At 45.0% G+C, this 10,435-nt stretch overlaps 1 protein-coding gene across 1 annotated transcript; it reads right to left on the bottom strand.

The window, feature by feature from the left end:
• Nucleotides 1–295: 295 nt before the first annotated feature.
• On the bottom strand, nt 296–8,876 carry RAB33B (RAB33B, member RAS oncogene family). The gene is made up of 2 exons (XM_008490306.2): nt 8,448–8,876; nt 296–3,178 (listed from the first exon to the last, which is right to left on the bottom strand). The coding sequence occupies exons 1-2, from the start codon at nt 8,694–8,696 to the stop codon at nt 2,735–2,737; spliced, it is 693 nt and encodes a 230-aa protein (XP_008488528.2). The 5' UTR covers nt 8,697–8,876; the 3' UTR covers nt 296–2,734.
• Between the last annotated feature and the right edge of the window lie 1,559 nt (nt 8,877–10,435).

The raw sequence follows: 10,435 nt of genomic DNA, 5'->3' as shown, positions 1-10,435 counted from the left end.
GTGCTCGAGTCCCTTCACCAGCCTGGTTGCCCTCCTTTGGACCTGTTCCAGGACCTCTACATCCTTCTTAAACTGAGGGGCCCAGAACTGGACACAGTACTCGAGGTGTGGCCTAACCAGTGCTGAGTACAGGGGAAGAATCACCTCCCTGGACCTGCTGGTGACGCTGTTTCTGATCCAGGCCAGGATGCCATTGGCCTTCTTGGCCACCTGGGCACACTGCTGCCTCATGTTCAGTTTCTTGTCAATGCAGACTCCCAGGTCCCTTTCTAATATAACAATGGAAAACAAGTGGTTAGTGTTAGTGGCAAAGCCAGTTTATTAGGTTTCTGGGATTGTGTCTTTCCCCTAACACGTTAAAAAATAACCCAGCTTTACAGTTTGGTGAAGGGAAAATACATAGACAAAGTATTCAGGACTTCTGACATCAATTCTGGGGGCAGAACATTACCACTGCATGAATGAGCACAGTACTTTCAAGACAGAATCATTGAAACATGCTTTGTGCTGAAGATGAAATTACAGACTGAAACATTTTTCCCACACAATTTTAATGACACAAAGGCCCTTATTTACAGGTTGTGAATAACTCCAAAATAAAAAAGCTTAACAGAGTTGTAATAGTTGATGTAAAATTTGACAGTAACACTGTAGGTGCATAATTTCCTTCTCTCACCCCCAACCTGACTGACCAACTTTGGAATATCTTAATTCTGATTATTTTTTTTTGTAATTAAAAAAAAAAAACACATAAAAAGAAACACTTGCTGACATAATTATTATACAAATAGTTAAGATGGATCCTTTTGAGAAAAAGGATTAAGGACATGAGTGAAAAACAAACTGTCCAAGAGGACTGTAAACCATATTTATTTACAGTAATATACATATAAATTTAGGATCAATCCTTGTCTTAAAAAAATCATTAAGGACACCAGTGTTAAAAAGCTGATTGTTTCTGAAAGGACTGTTAACCAAACTCCAGTAATGTCATGTTCAGAGTGTATACAAAAATTCCCTTTTGAAAGTGTTTCCTAAAAAAAAAAAATAAAAATCACTGTCACTGTTGTAGCAGCTTTATGCAGGAAAAAAAAATTACCCTGGGTTTAATTTTCTTACACATCTTAATCATATTAGACCAAGCTGAATGATCTTTCTAAAGCTAGGAAAAATACCAATGTATTTTACTTTTGTCAGTATAACGTGCAACAGAATGATGTATTAATTATAATAGTTTACATAATATTAGTTATATTTGTTTCTAATGTGATCAGCAGGGTGGCAGCTTCTGAGCTGGCCCTTCCATTTATTTCCAGTCAGCATCACAGGCTATAAACCAAAAACCTTCATTTTTTACTTCAATTCCTAAAAAAGGAAGTCACAAAACACTGTTTGACATGGCATATGAATAAAGCCATAGATTATATTCTATGGCTGATGGTTTGCTTTATGTAATTATGAGCAACCTAGCACCATTTTTATTATTAAACCTGACCTTCAGACAGAACAGAAATAAGATGGTTGCAATTATGAGAATGCAGAAGTAATTTCCCTCATCTGACCCAGCACCAACTCAAACTAATAATGCCAAGGATGCTCCACATGGAGCCATGACATTACACAAGCAGGTTTTAGCTCAAAAACTGGTAACAGATGATGTATTTGGCAGATTTTCCCATGTTTCAAGACTTAATTTATTTTGTATTGAGAAGTAATTTGAGTAAATTCCATATTCTTAACATCTTGTCCTCAGCATTTCCACCCTTAAAATATGTTAGCACTGTGGCTGCAAAAAGCTTCCTCAAGATACTTGAAGAGCATTCATGATCACTAAAAACACCTGAAACCTCTCTCTCTTTGAAAGCCAGTAGGCTTTGGCCACTTTCACCCAATCTACTGAAGTTTTTTACTTACCCTGGGACACTCAGCTCAAACCCAGCATCTTTAGAAAAAAAGCCTTGATTGAAGTTTTAGTTAAAGTCAGAGAAATTATGGGACAGTTTTAGCCACAGGTTCACCCCAAATCCTGGGCTACAGTACTCTCCATAAGAAGGAATGCATAGATTAGTTTTACATGCTAATTAGAAAAAGATAATGAAGTTTTAAGTATCAAATCATTGCCTACAGATAGAGACAAGTTCATCTTTCAATTGCCATGAAGAAACAGACTCAGCTTACAGTGGAACGACAGGCCAAAAGTTAGCACCTACCAAACCCAAAAGCTTCCACCTACACTGACAGCCTAAACTTTGTATGACAGTCTGAGCTTTTGTTTTTAAAACAAGAAGGTAATTGCTTAGCAAGATGCCAGCAGTCACCAAATATTCCTTCAAACATCAAGAATCTCCCTTCTCGCTGACCCAAAAATCACAGAGTACTTTTTCTCCTACATTATTCAAATGCAAGCAGCAACCAAAAATGTGAGTAAACTGCCTCACTATTTATAACCTTGACACAAGTGATGAAGACAATCTCAGGCAGCAAGTGCTTTACTAGAACTGCTTTGTCAAAACTTCACTTGGAACTCTACTTTCATGGGTATTTATAGTGAAATTCGAGTAATTCACAAAGTACAAAGTGCAAGGAAACATGAGATGGGCACATCTATACCAGGAAAAAAAAAAAAAGAAAAAGAAAACCAATCCAACACATTAAAGTGCCATAATTGCTACAAAAGGCTGGAACTTTGCCAAGATCATAATACTGAAGCATCTGCAAACAGAACAAGCACGATTTAACACCAGCAGCTCATGGCAGGTTTTGGTTCAGGCTTTATATGTATTTCATCACAATCTGGGGGTTGACTAAGCATTAATGGCTTGTGACTTTTAAGCTTGTGAGCCAGTGTCATGAATATGGCCTCCACATGGTCATTGTCATTGGGGTTTTTGGCAGAGGTTTCAAACAATGGCATACTCTGAGAATCAGCAAACTTCTGGGCCAAGTCCGTGGGTACCTGAATAGCACTCCTCAGATCACATTTATTCCCAACAAGAATCCGTGGGATATCGTTGGCAAGAAGGTGCTGTTTGCATTCCTCTATCCACAGGGGGAGGCTGTGGAAACTTGCAATGTTTGTCATGTCATAGACAAAGACAACAGCATGGACATTCCTGTAGTAGTGCTGCACCATGCTCTTCCTGAAGCGCTCCTGGCCTGCTGTATCCCACAGCTGGATCTGGAAAGGGAAAGACAACAAGAGAAAAAAAAAAAAACAAAAAAACCTCTTTATTACATGTTGGAAAGTAATACAAATTACCTGTAGCTAGGGGAGTCACAGCAAGAATCTATTCTTCTGAAACAATGACACTGGAAAGTTTGTGCTGCAGCAAACTGTTGCTTTCGGATGATTTTGGGAAGTTTTCACTTCAAAGCTGCTCACAACCGAAGCCAGGATGAAATGATGGTGCAACCTGATCAGAAATACAAACTTCTGAAAGCTTATTGGAGCAGCTATTTTGTACGACTTTACAAAAATAAATACTGAAGTCGTGGCAGTACTGCTTCTATTTGAAAAAACAACATGTGTGTTACAGCACAACTCTTGGTTGATGTGATTTCTTATTGACAAAACTAAAAAATCTTAGAGGAAGAAAACTTCCCCAAAGTTTGGTTCTTAGCATTGTAGTGAAATGAGGCAACCAGGTGCCACTAATTGGCAGGGAGTGGGCATGAGCTTGTGTCAAGCCCACCTGTGCCTGATTAGTGTGGGCCCCCACTGCGCATGAGCAGGACCAGGGGGCCAACCCTAATTAGGCACAGGTGGGCTTGACACAAGCTCATGCTCACTTCCTGGCAATTAGTGGCACCTGGTTGCCTCATTTCACTAGATAGCATGAAGTTAACTGCCTACTGGGGCAGTATATAAAAGTAGGAATAAATCAAACCATGCATGAACAATACCAAAACAAAAGCAGGACAAAGAAATCTTCTCTGCAGTCTATTTGTTGGAATCAAACCCTCCTGTGATGAACCTCAAACAAAAAAATGATGAAGTTAAATTTAAAATTCAATCTGTTCCCATGAAAGGTACAGCTGACTTTTTTCCTTTCATGAAGTATAACAGCACAAGTATAGCTTTCCATTCCTTTGATCCAAATGTTTCAGTAAAATGTATTTAGAAATTCCAAATGTCTTGAAAGGTAACTTTTTTACCAATTTTACAAGTGATTTTGATATTAAAAAAAGAGAAAACCCAAGTGCCAGAGAAATTACGTGACTGCAAGATGCATCACTGATTACAGCATCACACACTTTTTTTTTCCAAGTTGGAACAGCAGAAATAGGGTGAAATGGAGCAGAATCACACACAAAGTCTTGATAACTGTGACTCATAATAAGACTTTTTCTACAAATGCAGGATTCATCAGTTTGGAAATAATTAACAAGGATGATGATCCAGATACATGTCAATCATGGGACACTATGAATCACTTGTGTGACAGGGTGAAGGAAAAGGAGTAAGTGATGTTTGAGGTTGGTGTGATTTTTTCTGGAATATTATGTGCAACCCTGGCTACCCATCTCCAGAAAAGTCATACAGGAGCAGGAGGAAGTGGCAGTCACTGGTTTGATCTGAGAGTTTACATGACAGCACCAGAGCAGCTTGGCCTCAGCAGTCCTGTAATCTGCAGGTTCTGATCCACAGACTCACAAAGATCCACAGATTGCCTCTAAGAGAGTCATTAAAGTAACAAAGAAAAGAAAAGCAAGTACTTTCAGACTCTGGTGGCAGAAAAGGGCAGTCAGCTGCAGCCCCCCATCACCTTAGCACAAATACCCCCTTTTCCAGTAGATCTGCTAAGGGCATCAGGTTAAATACAGGCACTTAGGTTTGGGTAAGATTCACCTACCCAGATGAGAGGTAATTCCAGTTCTGTGCATGTATAAAGCATGATTAAGACAGGAGACTCATGGAAAACTTCTGTCTACTTAGAATCTGACAAATTAAAGAGAGAAGAAAGAAGCAATCCTTATGTTCAGACAACACACTGTCAAGGAATCCCTATGGATGACCTTGGAAAATGCTGTATGGAATTAATTTAAAGAGGGAGCTCATTTTCACAGGCAGCTGTGAGCTTACACTTCTCTCCCTGCCTGATTCACAGGGCAGAAATCAGTGATGCTTCAGGCAGGCACAGATCTGAGAGTGTACTGCCAGCCCTGGTTAGAGAAGGGGAAACTAAAGGTTTAGATACCTTCCAAGTTAAGTTTAAACCACAGTTTCTCCTACGTTTTATTTACATGCAGCTTTCAAGCTTGAAGGCTATATCTGAAATGAAAGATCTCATACATTCTTGGTACAAAGCATTTGCCCTGAGAGGCAAATCATTCCCCTCTCACTTTAGAAACTTTTTTTTTCCTGTAACTTGTGAACTTTAAGAAGACCATTCCACTGCTGCCTCCTCCTCCAAAAAAAAAATTTGTTCTACTGGAAAACAACAATGAAAGTGACCCTTGATAAATTAAGATTACTATTTTGTTACTAGTTTAATAGCACTCATCTTCAAGGGACCACATTTTTTATAACAGTCCTTTAAAATGTATGATATGGAAATCTGGTTTAATAGCATAATTCAGTTAATACAACTGTGGACAGAATCTCTTTGTCACACTCCCTAGAAAAGACCAATGATGCTTAAATATCCTGCCTCAGCTATCACCTCCCACCTCCTGACACCTTTCAGTGGATCCAGCAAGGCTGTTGTTCTAAACAAGGACTCCCTTAGCATGCATGGTTTATAACACACTGGTAAAAACATAACTGGCCTTTAATAAAGATAAAATGGTAAAACTACATCTCCTTTTTCAAGATGCAGGGGAAAAAAACCTGAAGGGCTCACAGGTGTAGAACACGATGTCTGGACTTCCTTCCTTGAGCACCATTTGCAACCTTTGCTCTTTCAGTGGAGGTCAGTAAAGAGTGACATTGCCTTCCTCAATTTTCAGTGCTTAGATCTATTTAGGAAGAGGAAAATTTAGAATGCAAAAAAAATCTATTTGTTGAAAAATTCAATTTATTCAACATCAAGGCCCTGGTGTTTCATACAGATCCATGAGCCTACTGTACAAGCTACAGAGGAACACACTTGTCCCTGTGTCTTGGAATTCTACATCAGTGCTGTGCAGAAGACCCCCAGTGAGAAGAACTGTGGCTGTGTTCCTGCCAGTGACACAGCATTTTTCCAGCTGCAAGGGAAATCTCAGTACTGTAGCAGCAAAAGAAGGGGGCTGGGGGAAGGGAGAAGAGAGAAAGAGAAAAATCTCCTGCAGCAAGAAGAGAAATTCTCCTGCTCAGCAGATTCTTCAGGGCACAGCAACAGCAGCAGTAATTTGGTTGATCTGAGCTGCTCTTTCCTGGCTCTGCTGTGAGAAAGGTGAAGATGAGTGAGGGCAAGTGGCAAAAAAAATAGTAATTGGAGCATACTTGCTGAGACACAGCAGCACCCTTAGAGGCAGCATCCTGGCCACAGTGGTGAAACTTTCTCTTTTAAAGCTGAAACAAAATGTCCAGGAAAAAAACCTGAGTCTCAAAGGGCCTCCTCCAGTTCTCTGCCTTCCTCAGCCACAACTGGGATGTATTCAACAGGTAAGATTCTCAAGATGCAGTGAAACCACCAGTCACAACATATTTAACACAACAGCACGATAACCTCTGTGAAGAATCTCAGAACTGTGAGATATATATTCTTATATATTCTTCTTCCCTCCAACTGGTCATGATCCAGAGGTGCTGCAAATCCCAGTCAATAAGATGGTGCTGACAAGAAGGGATCCCTCAGGAGGTTCCCTCCTTCAACGTGGACAGCAACAAACCTTCAGCTATCAGCCAAAAAAGTGCTATTCAGTGGTTTTATAAGCAAAAAGTAACAATGATTCTAACTAATTTTTAATTTTCAGTAAAACAGAGGGATTGAGGCTAAAGAAAACACAGAAGAAGGAAAGCAAATGGACTTATATGCCCTCTCCATTTCTTTGGTCAGCGATTAGGCAAGGAAAAACTATAGCTTTCAGCTACCTGACTGTAAGTTGTAATTACAGATCCTGGTGATAATAAATGGGAAAGCACAATTATTTACTGTTTTTTCCTTGCCCCAAGCCTTCCCCTAAATTTACTTTTGTATGAATGAGCTTTAGGTAAAGCTATAATCAGAGTAAAAAGCCATAATTAATTTTGAGCTAGGTACCCAACCTGTCATTGCCCAGTTCTGCACCACATTTGCCTAAACATGCAGCAAGCCTAAGCCTAAAAAAAATGTTTAAAACTCTAACACCTTGCTATCACTGATGCTGCAGTCTGCTCCTGTGCAATGTTCTAACCTATTAACAGGACATTTTTAGAGCAAAACAATCTTAACCATCTTTATGGCTATGTGGACATGAGGACAATCAAGTGTTATTCTTGATAAAAACAGGATTTCTGGGAGGCAAGAAGCTGCTGCTAACAGGCACAGACAACACTAAAATGCTGCTGCTAAGTTACAGATCTACCTCCAAGTCCATTTTAAGGTGATGCTATTGATTAGCACCTGCCAAAAGCTGTGGAAAAGCTTGGCTGATGGCAGAAATCTTTCATCACCATGGAAACCTACACAGTAATTACACTGTCAACAGGAGCAAGACCAAGTGGGTTTTTTTAGAAGTTGCAGAGCAAATACAGCTGAAGCTACCAGCGACCTGACACCATCCCATGGCAATCCATTGGAACAGAGCTGTGACACCAGAGCTGAGCAGCACCAGGGTAGCAGGGAACACCTGGGATGTCCAGTCCAGGTTTGGGGTTGAATGGACCTTAAAGCTCACCCTAATCCCCCAGAAGGGGCAGGAACATCTCCCACCAGCCCAGGTTGCTCCAAGCCCCATCCAACCTGTCCTGGAACACTTCCAGGGAGGGGGCAGCCACAGCTTTTCTGGGCACCCTGTGCCAGTGTCTCACCACCCTCACAGGAAACATTTTCTTGGCGTCGAACCTAAACCCAACCTCTCCCAGTTTTAAGAGCAGTGCCCTTCGCCCTCTCAATACACCCAGAAACTCCCTCCCCAGCTTTCTTGTACCCCCTTCACACACTCGAAGGGGTCTCCCCGGAGCCTTCTCCAGGCTCGACAGCCCCAACCCTCTCTGCCGTCTGCACCGGAGAGCCCTCTCCATGCTCACCTCCCTCCTCTGGACTCACTCCAACAGCTCCACGTCCCATCCCAGCCTGGGCCTTTCCCGGGAAGCTGTCACCACCCTCCCGTCCCTCTCCCCACATCCCCGCACATCCCGCGGGATGAGCCCTAATGACACCAAATGGATTCGGGACCCGACGGCTGCGCTCCCCGCTCTCCGCCCAGCACCTCGGGGCCGGGCAAGGTCCCAGGTGGCCAGGACGTCATCATCAGGCCCGTGGCTGTCGCGACAGAGCCGACAGAGCCGCGCAGGGCGCTGTGTCCCCTCCCTCGCCCACCTTGATGCGCTCGCCGTCGATGGTGACCGCGCGTTCCCTGAAATCCACGCCGATGGTGGCCTCGGTGCGCTGGGGGAAGCGGCCGGCGCAGAATCGGTAGGTAAGGCACGTCTTGCCCACGTTGGAGTCCCCGATCACGATGATCTTGAAGATGCGGGAGCGGGCGGGGGGCAGCCCACCGGGGAGCGCGCCGCTGCCCGTCAGGCTCAGCTCCAGCGAGGACTCCAGGTCGGACGCCGCGGCCATCATGGCTCCGGGAGGCCCGGACGGACCGGGAGGGGATGTGACCTCCCCGCTCTCCTTTCTCCCTCCTCTCCTTCCTCCTCCTCCTCCTCCTCCTCCTCCTCCCCCCGCCCGTTTCCCGCCGCCCCGGGGCAGACACCGCCCGCAGCGCGCGCTGCCGGTAGCGCCTCCGCCGGTGACGTCACGGGCACTGACCCCGCCCACCGGCGGGGAGCGGCAGAGCGAGGGAAATCTCGCGAGATCGTGAGCCCGGGATGGGTGCGGCGGGAGCGCTGCCCATGGGGACCGGAGGCGGTACCGGGAAGGGGAGGGAGCTGAACCCGAACCTGACCCGGAACCTGACACCGAACCTGTCACAGAACCTGACACCGAGCATCCCCCCCCAAATCTGCCCCCGAACCTGTCCCGGAACCTGACCCCCGAATCTGCCCCCGAACCTGTCACAGAACCTGACACCGAACCTGCCCCCCAGACCTGTCCTGGAACCTGACCCCGAACCTGTCCGGAACCTGGTCCCGTATCAGTCCCCGAACCTGCCCCCGGAATCTGTGCCCAAACCTGTCCCCGAACCTGCACCGGAACCTGCCCCCGAACCTGCCCCCGAACCTGTCCGGAACCTGCCCCCGAACCTGTCCGGAACCTGCTCCCCCTTCGGAGCAGGGGACAGGTATCAGGGACTGATACCTTCGGGGACAGGTATCAGTCCCTGAACCTGTCCCAGAACCTGACCTCCGAATCTGTCCCCGAACCTGTCCCGTAACCTGCCCAGAACCTGCCTCCACAGGCAGGGTCAGGCACTGCCCTGCAGCCCCATGCCGGCTGATCTGCAGGGACCCACGGTGTCAGGGTCGGTTCTGGTGTGTTCTGGCAGAAACCTCCGGTGGGTGTGTTTGGAACAGGATCAACAGGAGGATTTCTTGTCAGGGTTTAACACTGCCCCGGCAATGAAACCCAGTGACAGATTCTCTGTATTGATCCCCAATCTCCTCCCTGATAAAGAAAGGAGAGAGAATAAGGGAGAGAAACTGATGGGTTGGAAACTAAACTACACAACTTTAATGAAACAGTAATGATAAATAGGAAAAATTGCTAAATATATACAAATATACAGGGAAATTGTTCCCATGTTCCTCCCCCCAATAACTCTCACATCACCACCGAGGCTGCAGGGCAGTCCTGGGAAAGTCCAGGCTGGAATCCTGGAGTCAGCAGCAGTTGGGAGCTGGAGGCAGGAACACAGGGATTCAGGCTGGGATGGATCAGGAGCACAGGCAGAGGAAGGGATGGAATCCTCCCAGGATGCTGAAGCAAACAGGGACAGGGGAAGAAGGGGAAGCAGGAAGGGAAGGAAAGGATTTGACCCTCATGATCCCTCAAATTGATACTGAGTATGAGGTGTATGGGATGGAATACTCTGGTCAATTCTGGCATCTATTTTGTCCCTTCCTCCCCAAAGGAGGCTGCAGGTGGGACCTCTTTATCCCTCTTGGAGGGTAAAGTGTTCCTCAGAGCTGAGCAGTGTCCCTGGCTCTGCACACCAGGCTCTGGCTGTAACTATAACCATGGAGTTATCAGTCCCAGCAGCAGACACTGACTGAGAAACTTGCTGTGAATTCCAGCAAGTGCAGCTGCTTACCAGAGACTGAGCTGAAAGCAAAAGCACAAGACAGAAAATCACCTTTATCCTGGCCCAAACCAGGACACTTATATATATATAATATATATATATATATCTCCCAATATAA

This window comes from Calypte anna, chromosome 4B, assembly GCF_003957555.1.
Source record: "Calypte anna isolate BGI_N300 chromosome 4B, bCalAnn1_v1.p, whole genome shotgun sequence".
NCBI classification, from domain to species: Eukaryota; Metazoa; Chordata; class Aves; order Apodiformes; family Trochilidae; genus Calypte; species Calypte anna.
Note: the sequence above shows the minus strand (reverse complement) of the source record. Positions and strands in the feature narration are given on the sequence as shown.

Coding starts and splice junctions, on each gene's coding strand:
- RAB33B (XM_008490306.2), bottom strand. CDS start 8,696: ATGATGGCCGCGGCGTCCGACCTGGAGTCCTCGCTGGAGCTGAGCCTG. Junction 3,179..8,447: donor TCGACGGCGAGCGCATCAAG/GTGGGCGAGGGA, acceptor TTCCCTTTCCAG/ATCCAGCTGTGGGATACAGC.